Source organism: Triturus cristatus, chromosome 8 (genome assembly GCF_964204655.1).
Source record: "Triturus cristatus chromosome 8, aTriCri1.1, whole genome shotgun sequence".
In the NCBI taxonomy this organism is placed as follows: Eukaryota; Metazoa; Chordata; class Amphibia; order Caudata; family Salamandridae; genus Triturus; species Triturus cristatus.
Genome location: NC_140591.1, coordinates 1,469,613,118 through 1,469,634,303, shown reverse-complemented (window position 1 = coordinate 1,469,634,303; position 21,186 = coordinate 1,469,613,118). Strand labels below are relative to the sequence as shown.

The following is a 21,186-nucleotide window of genomic DNA, read 5'->3' as shown; positions in this document are numbered from 1 at the left end:
ATCATTCTTTTGCTCACTTTGCCAGCTTAGTTTCAGTGTGTGTATATTTATATATATATTCACTGAAAAAACCATAGGTTTCACACATGTTATAGTTAGCTGGACATTTCACTCGTGAAAAACCATTGAAATTCCCCCGTTATAGTTAGTGCAGGCAACTATAACTCACGCGACCGCAATCCTCTGCTGATGCTAATACTGTATTTAGACACTTATTTGCCCATGTCTTCTTCCATTAAATTTTAGCTATACATATATTACAAATATTTTTTTTTTCATAAAGACACATATGTCATCAGCAGAGGATTGCGGTCGCGTGAGTTATAGTTGCCTGCACTAACTATAACGGGGGAATTTCAATGGTTTTTCACGAGTGAAATGTCCAGCTAACTATAACATGTGTGAAACCTATGGTTTTTTCAGTGAATTTGCAAGGTTTTTTAAATGCTAATTCCTAACTATAACGTGTGTGAAACCTATGGTTTTTTTCAGTGAATTTGTACGGTTTTTTAAATGCTAAGTTACTTTACGCCGTTCGTGGCGTGCGCGCCCACTTCACGCAGTTCGTTCCGTGCGCGCACGGTGCCCTTCGCGCACCGTGCGCGCACAGTGAGCACGCGGTGCGCTTCACGCACCGCGCGCCCACTTTACGCAGTTAGTGCCGTGCACGCACGGTGGGCACGCGGTGCGCTACGCGCACCGCGTGCCCACGTTACGCTAGATGGGCCATGTACGCACGATGCGCTTCGCGCACCGTCCGCACACAGAGGACATATTATGCGCTTCGTTGTGAAAGGTTATCTATTAAATGTTCAATTCATTATTATGGCATGCACATACGCATACGGTAAGCACAATCGGCGTTTTTTCAAAAAAAAAAAAAATGGATTTTTGGCCTTGGGTGTTCTTTTGGGACACCCTAACCAAGGCTAGGTGGTTAGGAGCTGTCTAGCCTGCCCCCTTTTCATGTTATCCAACTTTGTTTTTCCTCCCCCCCTCAGAGTGCGAGAGAGAAAATGGCGGCGGACACTTCCTGGTTTCGACCGATTCGAATGTTTACTAAGATCTAACAGCCAATCAGATTCGCGCACGGCACCGTATGCGTACGGTAAGCTTACCGTAAGCGCACGGTAAGCGCACGGAGCGCTGCCACAGATATATATATTGATTTAAATGCTATTTTCTCAGGAACTACTGAACAGATTTACACCAGACCTACAAAAGGCACTTCCTTGACCTGTAGACTACCTCTCTGCCAAATTTCAAGTAACTCTGTTCAGCCGTTCGGGCTGTAGCTGTGTCTAAAGGTCCTATGGAAAAATGCATGGGGAAAACGCGTTTTGGGACCCCCCTTTTTTCTCAGCCCCCGCTTGACGAATCCCCCCGAGACTTTCAGGGTAGGAGCGGAGCGTAGCGCCCAATTAGTTTTGAAAATTTCGCGAGGATTCGTCGACCGGCGCCAAAGTTATTCCAAATAGAATGTTGCGGATTTCCTATGGAAACATGGTCCTAACTATAACTATCTACTGGCGACCGCCAGTAGATAATATATATATATATATCTCCAACACAGTTATCGATTATAGCTCGTCGCTCTTAGGTCACAACTACACCAGCCAACGCTCCATTTTCCTCACTACTTCCTTTTTTTTCTGCATCTCTTTCATCCCCTTCCTCTTTTCTGTTCTCTCTTGCATGTTCCATTTACTATCCTTTCTTTCTCCCGCTACCTCCATAATTCTGCTTTCTATTTCTCCTCTTTGTTACTCTGTTTTCGTACTTCTCCCACCAGCCTCCTTTTTTTTTCTGGAACCTCTTCTTTCACACTTCTCCCTTCGTCTCCCTTTCTCTTCCCACTCGCTCACTAGTCCCCTTTACCTCATTTATGCTTCTCCTTTGAATATCCTCCATAGTATCATCAACATGCTGTTGAACTTCTTCTTCTTATTTCCAGCTGAAGAGAGCTTTGGCTCCATAGTTCAGGAAATTGATGTAGAGTAGAATAAAACACCAGTGTTGTAATTGCTCATTTCCAGTGGTAAACACTGTTCTCTTAAATCCTCTTTTCAGTGTGCAGTGTGGGTGAGGAATGAAAATGTATTCTACTTGAGAGGCAGTGGACTTGTAGTTTTCTAATGGTAAATCTTTCTTTTAAGAGTAAGCAAACATGATGTCTAAAGGAAAAACAGCTTGTATCCTGTTTCCAATAATGCAGGAGAATGATGCATTTGTCATTTTTAACTACAGGTACATAAAACAACAAAGCGGCTGCTGTTAAGCGAAATTGAGCTATGTATCCTTTTCCATGTAAAAGAGCTGTACCTGTCAGGGGGACACATTAAATTATATTGCACCTCTTTACTCACAAAAGGTGCTAAATCTAGCTGCAGAAGTCACACAGACTTAAATAGGGTGCATCTGTTTATCCAGCATGAGTGATCCATGTGGGCACAGATCCAAGTCTGCAGCCCCAATTGAAGTCGCAGAAGTACTCGGCACAGGCATAGATTCAGCCCTGCAGCACCTCCTTAATGCAGAGAGGGTCTCGGTTTGGAACACACCCAAACATATAATATCTATTTATTAAAAAACAGTGCCTTGAGTCCCAGAGCTGCACAGTGCTGTGACTTTCATACCAAGTGGGCTATCTTTGTCTAATGAAATTAGAGCAGATATCCTAATACGAACAGCAGCCCTACAGGGAGGTGTAAACACGTTCCTTTAAAAAGTATGACATCCCCCTTTAAAGGTAGAACAGCCCCACACAAAGGTGCCAATGTCTGGAAAGTAATAGATTCTCTTGTTGTCCCCTCTTCTAAGAATTTTTTTGCACCAACTCATTAAATGCTAACTTTGCAAAAATGTTTTGTGTGTGTTGTGCTTGGATACATGCAAAAGAAACAATTGATGGACGGAATGCTGGACAATGCAAACATTCACCCCCAGTCACTAGGATTCTGGGTACAGCCAGCTGTCCATCTGACAAGTTTCAATTATCACTTGGTCATTGGTCATTGCATCTACATTTAATACTCTGTGGGCCCTTGGATGACGGTGAGATGCCTGTACGCTCATAGCACATGTTTTTAACAAATCTGTTGGGTTGCTTCAAGCATACGTGCACATATAATTATTGTTCATAATTTGTTGAGCATTTTGTTAATCAATATCAAAAGACCTCATTGGAATATTTTATGTTGTAAAAATAAAACTGATATTTTTTTTTCTAAAACCAAAAACGCTGATTTAGAAAAGTCATTAAATGCAATTCAAAAACACAGTTATGTGTTTTCATTGTTTTAAGATTATGGTATATAAAAATCACAAAGTTAGTTGGGGGTGTGTGAAGACTGGAGAAGTCAATTATACTACCATGCCTTTTAGCCAAAGATGCGTTGATAGCTCCCACACTATATGGGCAGAGGAGATGAATCGTCAGTGTGTTTCCCCTCGAAGAGTTATCTAGGTTTTAAAATATTCTTGGGAGATGGTCGGTCCTGGTATAGCAGCCCTTTGGTGATATTGAAGGTACAGTCGGGGCACTTCAGATTCGTACTAGGGAAGTTAAGGGTATGTGCAGTCCTCTGCGGCAGGCGCATTAACCAAACAAACTGTCCTACCAGGATTGAAACCTGGCCCCTGTTAAAAAATCTAAATTAAAAAAATCTCTGGATCAGGTACATTAACCCCAGCAGGCTGCATTTCAAAACAGTACAAAAGGCTGAAGGCTGGAACATGGGATTCCAATATAAGTCGCACCTGACTTGTGAAGGACCCCGACACATCCCAAAAAGCTCACCAGAAGACTATGCCATTTGGGAATCTGGAGGTTTCCTGGTTTGACTTTGCTTCTGAAAGGCTGGTACTGTTATGGTTGAGACTGCCATTAAAGTGTCAGGGATAGGATAGGTCGTGATGTTTCTAGCTTAAAAATAACATGACATAGTGGGCACAGTTGTGCAATCTTTTCTTACTGCGAATCCTTGTACGGCATAACTGAGGTGGGAGGTGACAGGGAAGCTCAAAATATGTCCATTCGATTCTTGACCTCTCAGCTGCGACTGCCAACCAGTGCTGGTACTGTGTAACTAAGTAGAGCTGCCTTTTTGAGAGTTGGCATACAGGCATTGCAGGCCTGCGTAGAAAAGGTGTTAGATCCTTACTGCTAAGTACACATTCTATTCCATTAAAACTGTATCTGTCAGGGTGAGAAGTCCTGGTAATGCATCTATAATCTTACCAGTCCAACTCGGAAGTGCTGCCAGTATTCCCTTAGAACATAATAGCAGCTCTGCTGTTAGCTTTCCTCTCTGGCCATCAGCGTGATTGTACCTATTCAGGAGCGTAAAGTGCTGCCACTAGAAATAGTAGCTATGTCATCTTTGGCTTCTCTTTTACTGCCTAAAAATAACAGAAATGTTCAGTTATCCCTGGAGCGTTTTATACTTTTCTTTTTTTAACGCTCCATCAGCCCAGTCTGCAAAGTTGTTGGTGCATTGAAGGTCAAAGTACATGTGCAAATGGCTTGATGTGTGTGTGCAGGCTGTTCACAAATGGTGAATCCATTTACTGATGCGGAACATCACTCCAGGATGGTGTAATATTGTGCATGAGTAAAATCCTACAACACGGGCAGGGGATGGGCGTTTCAGGGCTGGGATGTTCTGGAATGTTTTGATCTCATTTGTTTTTGAATATTTGCAAACTTTTTCGCCAACTTATTTGCATTCTGGAAATGGTTGGAGATTTACTCCTAAAAAGGGCAGGGAAGATGCCTTTTGAATGTGCGAATGGGTCTGGAACGCGCCCAGAACTGGAGTGCCATAGGGGAAGGAGTTTCTTCACACACACAAATATTTTCCGGGTGAAGAAAAAAAACAACAAAAAAGGCACATGCATATAGAAGTTAAGTAGTTTAAAAAAAAAAAAAAAGGCAGACTGATTTTTCTGACAATTCTTGAGTCTTTTAATTTAATTCTGTTTACTGAAAATATACCAAATGCAGAATTATTAGTGAAGAGCAGGTGGTGTATTTTTAGGGGGCTTACATTGCATGTATTCAAAGATCAATACAGTTTTTTAAAATAAATATATTTTGTTAAGGAATTCTACCAGCTGCCTGGGCCATTTGTTAGGGGTAAGGGAGTGGGGAAACATTATTATTGGCTGGCCGGGCCCTTAAATGCTCCTGTGGCCAATGGCCCTGTGACTAGGCAACACCTAGGGTTGTCACCTTTCTTAGAAAAACAATACTGCCCATGTGTTTACATTATGCTATTATGGAACAGCCATGCGCTGGTAGGTGAAAAACAACACCCTTCCACCAGCAGTGGTGTCGTGATCTTGATAGTGATCCAGCGGAATGGGGCAAATTTACATATCCTCCGCGCGTCACAGATCCGTCATCGCACTTACTCATTCATACACGCATTCATTGGTGGGGCCCATAACACCAACACTCGCACGTCTCACTCATATCTGCACGCAGGAGGATGAGGAATCCGCTGGACGTGTGGGGGAGTACCTTATTAACTATAGGAAGGAAATTAATTACAAAATATACATATTTACACCGGTACGTCTAGAATCCTAACCTTAACATCAAGGCACTCCACCACTTGGTCGACGGACCAATTAGTTGGACTGGTTGATGGTGATTTAGAACCCGCTAAAACACATTTAAAACTTCAGAATCCTCATTCAATGTTTTACTCAAAGAATCACAAACTCATGTCTCTGTTAATCAATGTTTAGTTTATCTAATTAATTTGCTTTCATTTGTATCATTAGCAATTCAGTCAACACAAATTTCAGATTTGATTATTCAGCAATTTAGTATGACATTTATATCTACCTATTCTTGATATCTGGGCTAATTCTCTAACTCTGTTAGCTCTGCATAACTCAAATCCTTTCAGTAAAATCGTCCCAATCGAATGCAGGCCAATGCTCAAATAAGTCCGAAAAGTTATTTCGCTCGGCACGGCACAGTCCAAGATATTCCAAAAGGACCAGGCAATAGTGCAAGCAAATTGGTCACCAAGTTCGGGACACCTCTCTGGAACACACCATCCTTCTCTCTCTTTTCTCTACTATCCTTCTTTTATAATAAAATTCTGGGTAACATGAAACATTTACTGAACTGGGAATGACTGTGATTGGCTATGCCTTTCAAAATTGTTATATGGTCCGACATTCTCAGAGTCTTGGGTTCTCAGGAAAATAGCTATGTCATTCCTTTAGCTTATAAAGTTCTCATGTGAAAAGGTCCGATGTATCGACATGTTGACCTCCGGTTATAGGTGGTCATTGTTCTGTCTTGTCATTCTCATTAGCCGGAAACTGGCAGTCCTCCACGCCCCTATCCTTGACAAGGAACACTGTGCTCTGAACGGAGGATGCCTGGAGATCTTCGGAGCCATCCGAGTCTGCGCAGTAGACATCGCGCTCACAAGACGGTGGCCACTTCTGAACTCCATTTTGAAAGTCATGGCCTAGTAGGCCCGAATGCCAATTTAAGCAAAACAAACATAAAACCTAATTAGTACACGGAAATGAAGACTCTAATGTTTAATCCCACGCTAATCTCATTGTATATTAGTATTTTCCTAGCTTATAGCAACACTTAAAGCGATGATACTCACCAATTCGTCCCAACAGGAACGCAAACCATCACAAAAGCAACATCAATCATGCAAATTTCTATCACAACACCTTCTATGGTTAATATGCGTACCACTGTTAGTCATTATAGTTATTCTGCCATGCAATTAGCACTTAGTCCCGCGTGTAATTTGTGTTTATCAAAATGCACTGGTTGATTAATATACCACGGCACACAGTTAATACAGATTAATATGTAAATTGATTAAGCCATTAGTATTTTCATGCAAAATAGAGAAGGGATAAAAAAAATTGTTTTACCTGCTCCATCAATAGCGCCATGGTGGCAGAAAAGGCAGTTTTTATAAATAGGGGATGCCCCCGAAAATGGACATGAGTGTGGGGGAAATGGAACAATTTTCGGGGAAACATATGTACTCCTCCATCTGAGAACTCTGATTCGGACATAATTGATTGAGATCCCGAAAACGGACGTGCCATGAGCAGATCCCGATGTGAGACAAAGAAGTTTGGTAATTGTATGGAAGGGGGGTTGACACACCTGTCTTCATATGTCCCTTTCTTATGTACGCAATTGCTGCATGTTACACTATGTGAGTTACTCTGAACACGGTCATGTATGTGAATTACTCTACTCGATGTGTACTACAATGCTAATAAAATGTATTTTTTTAAAAAAGGTACTCCTGGTGCAAAACGAGATAGTACAGCATACTATCATGAATGCGCTGCTCCGAGCTGGGGGCAGCTCATTCAGTCAAAGATGCAGCGGCAGCTTACAAGCTGCTCCATGTTCCATGCTGCAGGCGGCAGTTGCCTGCACTTTAAAGAGGCGGCAGAGATCCCCCAGCAGACAGGTACAATGAATGACTTCACCCACCTGGGGGGGCTTTGCCCTTACCAGAGAGCTGCCCTCAGCAGGCGCACTGCCAGTACGCTGCCAAATGGCCCTCTTGCCTCTGTTTGTAATAGCATGTTGGTGCAGAGGCAAAGTGATTCCCTAATTAGCATGGGGCCACGCCTCCATGCAAATGAGGGAACACTCTCTCAAGATAGCACTTGCAGTACATGTGCACAAGCGCTATCACTATTGCATATGGGCATATGGGCCTCACAAGTTTCTGTGGCCCCTTCTGTAATACTACTGTTCCTCGTGGGTGCAAAAAAGGAGCACAGACACCCATTGTGCCCCCGGGGCACTGTATGTAATACAGCCACAAGTGGAAACCCAAGTCCACACCCCATCCTTCAGTTGACAGATATGGCGGATATTCACTTCATGCAGCAGTGGCATCCAAGTGTGGAAAGGAGCTTTGACTACATTCACTCGAAGGCTAGGGTGGGAAAGGGCTGTTTCGGTGCATCATGTGTGCACTGTAAGTGACTTTAGACACAGTCCCGCCATGCTGGCAGGCCCCACCCCTTCGAATCCAGCTATGTCATCAACACAGGAAGTGGAACCCGAGATGCGCAAACATGAACGCGCGCGCCGCCAGGAGCAGATGTTACTACTCCAGCCGCCACGCCGAGTGCCTGCTTGTGTTTTGTTTTGCTTGGCACGTGGCCGCAATGACATCACTTGTGGCCTTCCTGTGGCATTGCACCGTCTGCTGCTCACGGCCCCGTGTTTTTCTTTTCCATCACGTGGGGAGGGGGAGAGAAGCGGCAGGTGCCCGAGACTCGAGCCCTGTGTGACCTGATTTCCATAGCCGAGCCCCATGTTTGTGATTACAGGGGAAGTGTTCGAGGAGTGCTGACAGGCGACTTCACTACCACCACACAGCCCCATTGAACTGGGCAAGGAAAGACAAGCAAACAAGAACTGCCACTATACAATACTAAAATGACAACGATGAAACACAGTAAAATGGAATTTTATATAGGATCAACCGTCTGAAAGTGCTATTTAAATATACGGTGGTTGCACACTTGGACAAAGTTGCCCCCTGTCAACCACAGGCACCCACCCCATCCACGGACTCCCAGTAGCAGCACGGTAACCGGGGATTTAGGGTTAGGTCTAAACGTATTTCCAACTTTACATTCTCCAGGGCTGCAAATGGATCAGTATTGGGGGTAGAACTTCATCCAAGGGGACAGACGTCTAAGACCTAGGGTGAACGGGAAAACACTTGTGCTGTCTGAATCATTAAAAGGGGCGATTTCTATCTTATTCTAGTGGACAGACAGTTTGGAGCCCTTGCTCTTTGAGTCTGTGATTGTATATACAGATGAATATTTTTAAGTATCAAGAACAGAATTTAGAAAAGACAGTGTTAGCAGGTTTTAATACATGTGCATATATATTGTGAACTAAACCTTACGAGTATGGGTTTTCTAGGGGCGATCTTGCTTCACACATTCTGAGTCACAGTCATACCTTCTCGAGTGTAAATGGTACTTTCCTCTGTGGCAAATGGGTCTGCCCTACAGAGGCTGCACACTTCCCTAGTTGTAAAGGGATCTGAAAGACACACTATATGCCTCAAGTTATTCTGGGTGATTTTTATGTTATTATTAGATCTCCGCATCTTAAGAGCACAGATGTAACGGTGTAGTGCTGCAGATAACTCTTAAAACAATTCACTATGCCTCTTTTGAAATGAAATGCAAGCTGTTTCCAGGGTTGTACCAATAGGAATACCTACAACTTTACAGGTAGCCCTTTAAATATGAGTCCCTTGAAACATCTTACTTTACACTGACGCACTTTAAGTTTTGATGCATGGAAGTTTGGAAGATAAATCTTTGCTTAGGTATTCCAAAGTGGATGGATGCCTCTGCTCTTTTTCCATCAAAATTTTAATAGAATTTCAGAATACCCCCACCAGCCTGTACTGCAGACAGTGCTTTCCTTTATATACACTTGATACTTCATTTCCATCACATTCCCACAGTCAGCATATAAACTACTGCCTTTTAATTGTAAAAGCTGCAGTCCTTCACCCTGTGGCCATATCTCACCTCTTCCTACACCATATCACATGTGATCTAACACCGCATGCACTTCACAGACTCTTGAGTTCCGCGGTGTAACAGCAACACGCAGTGTAGAGGTTCCTACTGCCCCCGCTGTTTCGGAACCCACTCATTTTGCAGCTGAGTAACTACGAATATTGATTCACTGGTTCAGAATGCAGCTCTCAAAGAAGGGACCCTTCAGACTGAAAGTGGATTTTCCCCAGTGAACATCTTTGCGCAGTGATCTTCACTTTCACATTTTGGCAATCTAGAGAAATGAAAAGTGTTTGCAATATTTCTGGAATGGATGCTTCTAATGCGATGCTCTGTACTGGCTGAGAGGGGTCACCGAGGGCACATACGTCTTGTTTGCACATGGTCACAGCCTGAACCCTTTTCTCAATGGTCCCCTAGGGCACGTTGATTTTGGATGCACATGATCATAGTTTAAACCCTTTTCTGAGGTTTCACTTAGGGCACATGGGCATTAACTGCACGTGGTCGTAGTCTGAACCTTTTTACGTCGCGCCCTTTTAGCCATCTGTTGTTGAAGATCTATTGTGGACAGTACCAGAGCTTACAGTGAGCTTTGGGCAAAGTCTTTACTCAACATTGGTTGACTTTCTTGTCAATCTCATGTGCTTGCTTCTTATTCAATGGCTTTCCTTCCCTTTCTTCTGTTTGTCCCTCCCTTGGAGCTTGACTTTTTCTAGAATCCTTTTGAATGAATGATTTGTATCCTTCTACTGCTCTCATTCAGGGCACTACTTTTTCATTTATCGTTCAATACTCCATGGGCATGCATCTGGTTCCTTGCTCTCTCCCTGGTGTGCTGCTTCCTGCTTCAACTACCTGTACCCCCTGCATGCTCTGTGGTGCTCCCACTTCCCTCTCCCCAGCTCATCCATTGATCCCACCCCTCCCTGCCTGTCATTTTTTTGCTTTTCCATTTTTTTTCTTGCCCCCGCCTCAAGCTCTTCTTTTGCCGCCTGTACCCTCACTCCACTACCCATTACTCTCCTGCCACCCATGTTAACCTCTCCCTCTATCTACACCTCCTTTGTGCCCTTCTCGTTTTATGTTAGTCACACTTTTTGTTTTTTTAAACGTTCTTTTAAAACGATTTATGGGTACAGTAGTTGAAATTTGCTGATAATCTGCTTCTTTGTCAAAACATAATTTTGTGCACATTTAATTATTTGTTTTTTGTTTATCTATTTAAGATTGGCATCTGCCATTTTAGAATGTAAAAAAAACACACACAGTGGCATCTACAACATTTACTATGTGCATGCATGGCTAGTGACACATGCATGTATATATGTCATCACTCTCGGCCGCAGTGGTGTCATGACGCATATATGCATGCGTGCATTTGAGAATCCACATCATTGCACTTTTGCAAAAAATGTTTTTGCTGATGCTGAACAGCATAAGCAAAAAGCATTGGAAAAGAAAATAGGTCTGCATTGCAACCAAAAGTCAAAGCTTAGTTGCTTTGCCAGTACACCCTTTAGAAGGTTACTTATGGCACTTCAGGCTTGCTTGCATGTGGTCATAGGCTGAACCCTTTTGCACCTATCAAAGGCTGTGGTGCCAAATACCAAGTCTGTGTAGTCTTGATTCATCCTCATGCCACCTCAATCCACCACCAGAGCGTCTTCTCCTCTTCATCACACTCGTCCAGGTTCTTTTTCATTCCTGCTTTCTCCCTTTGTCTGTCTTTCTCTTCCTCCTTCTTCCCCCTTTTGTGTTTTTCTCTGACTTGCCGTGAATCAAAGTTTATTGAGGGAAAATAAGTGCTGGTCTCCAAAAATGAGTGCCTGTGGGACCCACCTGGAGCCTCCAGCTCAGATTAACCAATGCAAGAGCATAGGTTCTCTAATGAATGTTCAGTGCTGCAGGTCTGTGCAGGTCATACTGGACTGTGGCCTCAGGAAGTGTGACAGAATTGGTGGGTCTGGAAATAGACATCTTTAGTCAGCAAAATGACACCTACTGATAGTGCCTCTGACGCACTTTTTTGCAGGCTGTGAAGAGCTGAGGTTATTAACGAGTAGTAATGAGATGTTTTGTGATGCCTGAATAGATGATGTTCAAATAAAAAAAAAAAAGCATCGTCAAGGTGGCCATAATTGGCATGTGTTATATAGGTTTTTAAGAGCAATGCTATAAATATTTTTCGTTTATTTCTCCACTTCAGAAGGTGCGTGACTCGTTCAGTCTTCAACGCATATATTTAATGACCCTATTTTACTTACCTATTAATAATAGTCAAATATTCTTATCAGGTTTTACTGACGTCTAATTTCGTTTGCTGTTTGTTGTTTATGGTATCATGCTCCAATCCCCCCCAAATGTTCTTGGCTGAAGTATAACATCTCTAAAGTTTTAATTGTTTTTACATTTTAGATAAAGTATACCTAAATGATACATTTCACTTAGCATGAAGTAGGAAGACAATCGGTGTGTCTTTGTGAACCAAAATGTATGTAACAAATGCATATCCAGGGTTCATTCGTTTCCTATATGCAGTCAGTTTGGTTCTTTAAACTTGGACTTGCCCTGAGCCAGGCTGTGGAATTCAGACTTTGAGTTACCCCGCTGGGCCAAGTTAATTACTCTGCTTGATTCCTCTTACTTAACTGACACTTCAAAGCTCACACCAAACAATGCCTCCCTCCTTAGGGTTTACTCCTTATAGAGGAAGAGGAGCAGGATGAAATACTGTAAGGTAGTTATCTGGCTCTGCCTCACAGTCACTGGCAGGGTACTCCCAAAGAGGGACAAGGGGAGCGCAGCCAGACCTCTAGCATCACTCACCCCGGGGCATTTCTTTAGGTCTTGGAGGGCGGGAAGAAGTCTGCCTCAAAGGAGTTTCTTCTTCCATTCTTCCTGCTGGCATATTGCTTCCCAGAATGTGGATGGGGCGGGGGGTCAATGGGTGGCAGTCCGTGGTATGCTTCCAGGTAGTGATAGGGGTGATGTGGCATCTCTGGATAATGTAGGGACTCATACTTCCTAGAAATCCACAACAGAAGAGGAAGGAGATGGACCAGCTTGCTGATGAACCCCTGTCTGGAGTGTGGGAGACCCAATTTGGACTTGTGTCTTTGACATTTGTTGGACTCTGTCTCCAGAGCTAACTCCACACTTGATTGTTGGGACCTGTAGAGGATGGATTTGCTTGGAACTTTGTAGGAAGGCAGACCCCTTAGACGTTTGTATGAGCGAGATCTGACTGTGGATGCCCTTCACTACAGGCTTCTTTGGCCACCCAGGTACCCTGCACGTGGTGGAAGGCCAGTGTTCCCAGCAGGTGGCCTTTACTTTCAGGGCCACCGGCACAGAGAAAATGTAAACTGCTGCAACCTTTCTTTAAATATATGCTCTGCCCTGCTATCCTGAGAGTCAAGTGCTGAAATTGTATTCCCCCCCCCCACCACCACCACCACACAGTACGGGGCCCCAGGACACCTCAAGCAAAAAATACTCAGTTGTTTCAATTGGGATCAAGCAACCTCAGATCCAACCCAGATTTCTCACAATGCACACTCAGTGAGACAGGGTCAAAGTCAAGCCACGTCCTTAGCTGAAAACACCTTGAAGTAAAGTTCTTATTGAGTTGAGTACTGAGCACTCATTACGTGCATGTTATAGAATACCCCCCTCCCGATCACACTCTTCAATCTCAATCTTGAGTGGTCAACAGTGTGCTGGTGCAATGCCTCTAGAGTTTACTGTCTTAAAACTCACCTGATTGTCTATTGTCTTGAAAGTGCTGAATGTTGAACTTCTTAATTGACAGAATAAATATTTTATTTAATCTCAGATATGTGATTGAATTCTGTTATTATTTATTTTAATGTGTGATTTTTTTCAAGTCTAAGGTGAAAAAGCTCATTGAACAAAGGTGCTTATGAACAACTGTTTGCTGTAATTGTTCACCTAGACCACCTTCACCACTTCCTGCTCTTGTGCCTGAGTGTCCCCAGGTTTCTAATCAAGCCCAGTAAATCTTTCCAACCTGCAAAATGTCAGTTATTTGATGTGGACTGGTTTTTCTGGTAGCTTATCGTGGTGTTTTGTTTAAAAACTTCACACAAGTATTCGCTAATTCATAGATTGAGTGATATTGTGACAGCGAAACTCAACTCGTGCGAGTTTGCATTTTTTAATCCACTGATGTACACTTTTTGATTCTTATCATGACGATTTGGCCACTGGTGCACCCCCCACTAATGGACTACCTCTTTGGTTTCAGGGTGCCGCTGGGCCTGATGGGGTTTTGATAGCCGAGCACTGAAGGGCTGGGGAGAGTATGATCAAGCACCAGAAGTTTCAGATCTACGAGCCGCAGTTATGTTTGTCGTGTCTAACCGGGATCTATGGCTGCCGTTGGAAACGGTACCAGCGGTCGCAGGACGATACCACCAAGGTAGGTGCTCAGATCTTTCTTTACTTGGTAGGACTCACAACCTCCCGAGACGGGGAATCCGGCTACGGATATCTATTTGATTGAACAATACTGGTTTAGATAATATTTTGCAGACTGGTAGTGGTGAAGAGTAGAAATGAATAAAATATGATTTTTAAATGTTTTAGAGGTGAAAATGGACTGTTTATATAGAGTCAGTCTACTTAGCACCATTATAATCACAGCATCGTCTCTCACCTTTCTTTTATTGTTTGACATGGGAGATGCTACAGTCTTGATGGTCAATGTGTTTTCTTTCCCTGACTGGGGGCTGGATGGTATTGAGTGTTCTGTTTGTTAGGGCCATGTTGGCCTCAGCAATTAGATGCATTTAACCAATCTTTCCAAAGGCCATGTCCATGTTGATCTTCAAGCGTTGTAGACTTCTGGGTTATGCAGTTGCTGTGTGGCAGAGGGCACCGACTCCGATTTATATCTTCATGGGCTGTCTTTTCCCCAAAACAGGGTGGAGCACTCAAGGGTTTGCAGAGGCGCGAGACTTGTCTTCTACAAGAGTATGGCTTTTCTTGAAACACAAGTTGCATACTTCTGGAACGTAAAGCTCGAGAAGTAAAACAGTGAAAACACACCCAAAAAGTACATTTGACTGGACTAGGACGCTATAAAGTTTATGTCATAGCTTGGAAATTTCCCCACAAACATGTTATTGAACATTTTTCTAGAAAACCTCCACAGTTAACTGTATTTTACTCAGTTTACAAAGTGCAAAGGTTGTCAGCTTGGTCAGTGGAGTTTGATTCCACACATCACTGTACGCAACAAGTCATATAGGTAATTCCTTACATGAACCTCCAGAGGGCTTACCTCGGAGCATTGGGTGTATATCTATATCTTTCTGCAAGGCTTTGCATTTGTGATGGAACTTGTAACCTTTTTACATTTGCTTTTGTTTAGTATCATGTAAGGTGTACTGATGACCTCTCATTAAAGGGGAGCCAGGGTGTATTATTAATCATTGCTTTGGATCCGGTTGCTTTTGGGGTGCTTGAACAGTGGCCCTAGGAGGAGTTTCAAAACTCCATGCACTGCAATGGCTGAGGGGGGCAGGCCGATTAGGACAAGGAGAGAGTGGGTGGCAACAATTTGTTGACTATCACAAAGGGGCAGGCTGTAGGAGGGGTGCAGGGACCTGCTCTCCTGGCAGTAACACATGTATAAAACTGCATTTGGTTTCACTTTGGAAAAAACATCCGGGCTCTAGAGAACATGTTCTTTTTACCTGGGGAATTCCTGGGGTGGGTCAATGGTCAAAGTTATGCTAAATTGAACTATAGGAGTTGCAACTTCCATAGCCTTCACTACCTTAACTGGACGTAGGTGAGCTGCTGTACACCTGGGTGATGATAGATCTGGTAAATTGTCAATATTTTACTATACACTATGAAGTGCTGTAAGTTGTTGCAGAGGGCTAGTTGGGCATGGGAATTTTCATTGGTTGCAAATACGTATCGTGATGACTGTATGCAGTGCCTGAACAGTTGATATGGACATCATATGGTGCTTCAGCTATGCCATAAATAACCTGATTTGCACTGTGACTTTGCTAACTATTAGGGGTATGTAATCGAAACCCATTTTTGGATGTATGGAAAATCAATAAAAATTGTTTAAAAAAAAATAAAAATCAGATGGCCCAGTAGGAGGCTTGCCCGAAGAAGTGTGCCTCCAGAATTGTTTCCGAAAAGGCAAGGAGTTCATTGTTTCATTGCTCTAAAAGTGGGGAAGATGTGCCGGAATTTTGAGTTTTGATCTTAGAAGCATTTCACTCAGGAATCTAGATGTTTTGGTTTGTTGTTTAAATTGTGGTGGGAAATAAAAGGATGACCGGTTTAAGTAGGATCATATCGGATGATGTTGTCTTGTAGGTAGGATGGTGGGCCTGATCTGCAGACTGTACAATAACCAAAGGACGAATTGCAAATTAAAGTTTGTTTATCAATTTTTCTAACTGTCTGCAGTGCGTTGAGGAGGGAGTGGGGAATGGAAAGCTAGAGAGAATTGCAATAACTATGATCAAAGAAACACTAATAAAGGGGATGGAATGGACCGGTATCTTGGATGGAGACGAGAGTATCTGGAAATGGTCTCAATCGTTTTCCATTACCTCAATTCATGTCTGATCAATGCAGTAACAGGTGGTCATTTACTAGTAACATCTTCTGATTGCACTGTTGGAATAAGCATGCCTCACTTGTCATCTATTTGAATATCCTGTCCCAATGGTTCTTGATAATCTACCTTTGGGTGTTTGGCCTAGCAAATGGGAAGAAAAAGGACACATTTACACAAGTGAATGATCAGAAAATCATTTTGGTGAAGTAAGTGTTGAGATTTATTTAAACAAATTTACACCACTTAATTTGCAAAGAAACTGATGGGGATGGGAATTTAATGGTTAAATTGAAAGTTGGAAAAGGAGAACATGTGATTCAGCATTTCTCTTGCAGCATGTCCTTGCAGGTTCCTACCATCTTAGGGTCCAGCAGACATACCAATCATATTGCGGTGCTCACCTCTATTGTGGTACTTCTTGTGCCCATGCATGCAAGGAGAGATTCTGAAACCCTACATGAGTTGGTGTTCTGTCAGCGCAATGTCCCTGTTGCTGTGTGGCTAACCAACAGCCTGCACATCATGTTCTTTGTCTGCTGTGCCATTTGAATGAAGAGTGCCACTGCCTTGGTTACCGATTTAATCTCGTGACTGAGGACAAAAGCAATCACTGTCTTCTGCTTGTTGATGCACGCATGCTGCATTGTTACCTTTGCATGACCTTGTATCATTGAGTACCATTGACGACTATAAGGATAACTAGTTGAAAGCATGTGCCATAAAACTATCATGCGCAGAAATTCAAGGGTCAACATATTGTGAAGGATAGGACACTAGCGCCTCTTGAGAGGGGCCAGATGAGGACCGTACCACAGCTCTGTTGGTCCTTGCCTCCTCATGGGCCCCACTACTGCTGAAGTTGAATATGACAGGACTCAACATGGTAAATTAGACTGCCTCTGCCTTGCCACACACATTCATTTGTCCAGATGCCTTTTACTTCGAAGAAATGTTGTTTTGCCTAAAATGTCTATATCTGACTGTGTGTATATATGTGTGTGTGTATGTATATGTATATATATATATTTGTATACACAGACATATAGGTGTGTGCGTGTGTATAGCTAGATACTAGATAGACATCTACACACACAAATACAAAGCCAGATTTAGACATTAAGGAAATATTTATAAAGCTATATGTATTACCTACTGGCAATAGTCAGTAAGTAGTTATAGTTAGGTCCAACTTTTCCCATAGACAATGTGTTTTTTTTGTAGTTTTGCTAATAACTTTGGAGCAGTTAAACAAATCTTCACTAAATGTTCAAAACTAGTACGCAAGTAAATTGAGTTGCTGTCTGGAACGTTTCGGGGTGATTCATGAAGCTGGGAACGAGAAAAAGGGGGGGGGGGATCCTAAAACACCTTTTCCCCTTGCAATGCCTATGGGGATTTTGCAGTTTGTAGACACGAATACAGCCCGAACTGATAAATGGAATCACATCACATTTTGCAGAAAGGTAGATCCAGAAAGAGTCCTTTTGGTAAATTTGTGTAAATCTTTTCAGTGGTTTGTGAGTTATTAAAGAAAGAAAAGTATAGATATCTAGGGACATGGATCCATCGGTACCCACAGATCCCCATAGCCCAATTGGGGGGGGGGGGGGGAAAACCTCACCACTATTAACTTGCGTAAAATTTAAAACTATAGAAATTCACCGAAAAAAACAAAGGTTACAGGGGCGTTATAGTTAGGTTTACGTTTTACCCACACAAAACCATAGAGCTTCAGTGGTTATAATTTTACTTGTAGTTATACTTATGTTAGACTCATTGCCTTAAGTTACTTAATGGCACAAGTTATAGTTTCTTCAGATAACTGTACTGCTGAATTTTATGGTTTTGTGTGCGTAAAACATGAACCTAACTATAACGTCCCTGTAACCTTTGCTTATTCTGTGAATATATAATATAATATATATACATACAGCCTTGTTGTGCAGTACCAGATGCTTAGGGGAACCACTCCTGTTGTATATTTGTTACCATGGAAGGCGGTACTCTGGGTTGTATTGTATATTTTGTATAGGTGATCCAAACAAACACACACAAGCTGCTTTGACCATTTCTATTGCGCTGTGTTCTGTGATTTGTAGTTCTTACCCAATCTACACTTCAAAGCCTGGTTTATCCTATTTAACAAAAAAATCAATTGAGCAATCAAAGAAAACTGAATGATTAATATTTCATACCTCTTCACTGTTTTTGTTTTAATCCTTACATTTTAGCCACAATATTGCATCTCATTACAGCGAGTATATTGTTATACCAACAGACAAGTAAGATCCTATCACACTGCTGTCTATTGGGGTCAAATACATTATATATTATGTCTCATCAGTGTGACAAGAAACATTGCATTACATTTTAACCCCAATGTGTCATCTCACTATCGAATATATTACTGTAACTCCAGATACTCTGTTGACTCCCTACAGTGCTGCCCTATTGTGGGCAAATTAAACAGTGGAAATCGGTGCGTTCAACATCCATATCTATAGGGACCATAATTGATGACCTATGTATGATCAACATCAGTAAAAAATGGAAATCAATGAAAGAATAGTGAACATAACAGAAAACGAAAGGAAAGACAGAACACGTAATTACATCATGCACCACATCTTCATCTCCAATCAATATAATCTTATCAAAACATAAGAATGCAATTTTATTCAATATGAAATATACAAATGAAAAACACACGTTTGCAACATTGTAGGTGGCACCTCGAATTTTATCTGTGGCTAATATTTGCCCCCCTAAAATGTACTTCTAAAGACGCTACTCAGTAAGTATGTGCAGTGAAGAACAGATTTACTATTCTTAACTCCACATATATTAGCAATATAGGTATCTTTGAGGTATGTAGATGTAGAGTACATCTATGTAGAGCTCTATTTACCTCTATATTCTTAGCTACATGCTATTTTGGTAATCTATATCCTTTCTGTGATATTTTTATATTACAGTATTTATGTGCTTGCTATTCTGACATACAGCCACCAGTGCTTAGTTTGAGCCAGTGGTTTCCGGTGCTCAGCATAGATACTTAATCATCAACACTGGTGCTTGAGCACCACTAAAGGACACATTCATTGTTGGCAGGCACAGGGCGATTAAGTGATTCGCCCAGAATCACAGGATGTTGAGATCTTCCTCCAGCATGTCATTTGTGATTTTTCAGTTTCTTTGACCTCTCTGGAGCACCCCACTGTTCTGTTCCATGAAGAAGGATGCTTGTAATGTTTGTCTTGACTATCCTTTCTACTTAGAATGATTACCCTTTCCCCTCGGCTTGTTCAGAAGGTTTACCTATGTAATGTTCTAGGTCATAGGGGATCTGTAAGGTATTCACCGAAAGCGGATACTGTTTACCTTCTTCAGTTCATCACCAGTAAAAGAAGAACCCCTTTGCCTACAATTGCGACACAGAGGTTCGATTTGCTATTTGGTATGATGGGTGTGGGTGTTGTTGAGTTTCCTGTATGCAGCCATGTTGTTCGGTCATGATCTCTTCTAACTTACACAAAGAAAGCAAGTTGTACAGAACAGAAACATTACTGAACCCCAGTGGCCTGGCAATCATACATACTTTATCGGGTACAGAATAGGATGCAGTCAAATTGCAAAGTCTGCAAACACTGTGTTTGGGTGAGTTTCTGATGAGGCTGAAAGTCTGCCAGACCGAAGACCGTGCTTGGGATCCCATCCAAGCTGGCGGGCTGCCTTTACCTTGCTTTTAAGTTCCTCACCACTGTCCCTCTCATCCATGCTTCTGCTACATGACCCGCAGTCTCTCCGCAACCAAAGCATCGATTTTTCTGCCACCTATGAATCCATGTGACATTAACTGCTCAGTGCCAAATTTTGCCCTACCACACTGCTCAGGTCAGGGTCGAGAGGTCCCCAATACTGCTCAACAGGAACCACCAATGCCACTTCCTGAACCATGTTCCAGTGCCTTGCTACTTACATGCATGGGTATGTTCCCATGTCCTGTATTGATAGCCATGGCTAGGTTTCCTTGTAAATGTATTTGTACTTATATAGCGCACTTCTACCCAGGGGTCTCGTAGTGCTGTATTCATACTGCTGTGGAACCCTTCCTGGTTTTCCTGAGAGATGTCGACTCCTGGGCACCCCCCCAAGGTGAAGCCAGGCATCCTAGCGCTGTGGGGGCCATTGTGGAGATTAAGCAAGCTATTGCCCAGAGTTGCACAGTGGGACCCATGATTAGAATAGGCACCGAAGCGAGAATTATCAGGTCTGGGGAAATGGAATCCAAGAGCCGCCGAGGCTGGAATTGAACCCTGGTCCTGGGCCATACCTCTGCATCAGGGTCTGCCACTCTAACCATTGAGCCACACTTCTCCACATATACCACGTATACCTAGAGCCATCACATATCACACAATATTATCCATGAATGTTGTCTACACCGCATATTTCAGGGATGCACCAGATATCCACCTTGATACTGTGCACATTGACGACAGTTCCATCCTCAAGTCGCTGCAGAGCAGACGGCACATGAAGCAAGCTCTACACATTTAATTGCTCCACTCATGGTGAACAGTCATTGCCTTGTCACTGAATATAGGGCATCTAAGAGCAGTGTAGCCATGCACAACTAAACAGACCGATTGCTTCATAGCCTATATTCATGACAATCAAGACAAGTATTGACAAAGCCAGTAGGCGTGTCTGTAATGTGCTAAAGCATATAAACACAGGAATTCACAAATGCTGTTTATCACATTAAAGCCTGCCCTATTGGCTTTGTCGGTAAAAAGTAGCAAAAAAGGATTGGTTTCTGTATAGCATGAATATAGAAGACAAATAATTGAATGCCACAGTCTTTGTTATGATTGAGATGTAAAATAGTCCCTGATGCACTTCAATGATTCCTTTTCCGGGAAAGTGGAATTATACACCAATCAACCAGCGTAAGGTGAGAGATTAATACTCCTTTCCATGGAACAATA

General features: G+C 42.5%; 1 protein-coding gene across 2 annotated transcripts in view; it reads left to right on the top strand.

Moving 5' to 3' along the window:
• Positions 1 to 21,186, top strand: part of GDPD5 (glycerophosphodiester phosphodiesterase domain containing 5) — a 795,759-nt gene that overhangs the window by 256,263 nt on the left and 518,310 nt on the right. For both annotated transcript variants that reach the window (XM_085623289.1, XM_085623290.1), the window contains exon 2: positions 13,850 to 14,023. In XM_085623289.1, coding sequence (XP_085479415.1) covers positions 13,907 to 14,023 — 117 coding nt within the window. In that variant the 5' untranslated portion in view covers positions 13,850 to 13,906. The remainder of the gene's footprint in view (positions 1 to 13,849; positions 14,024 to 21,186) is intronic.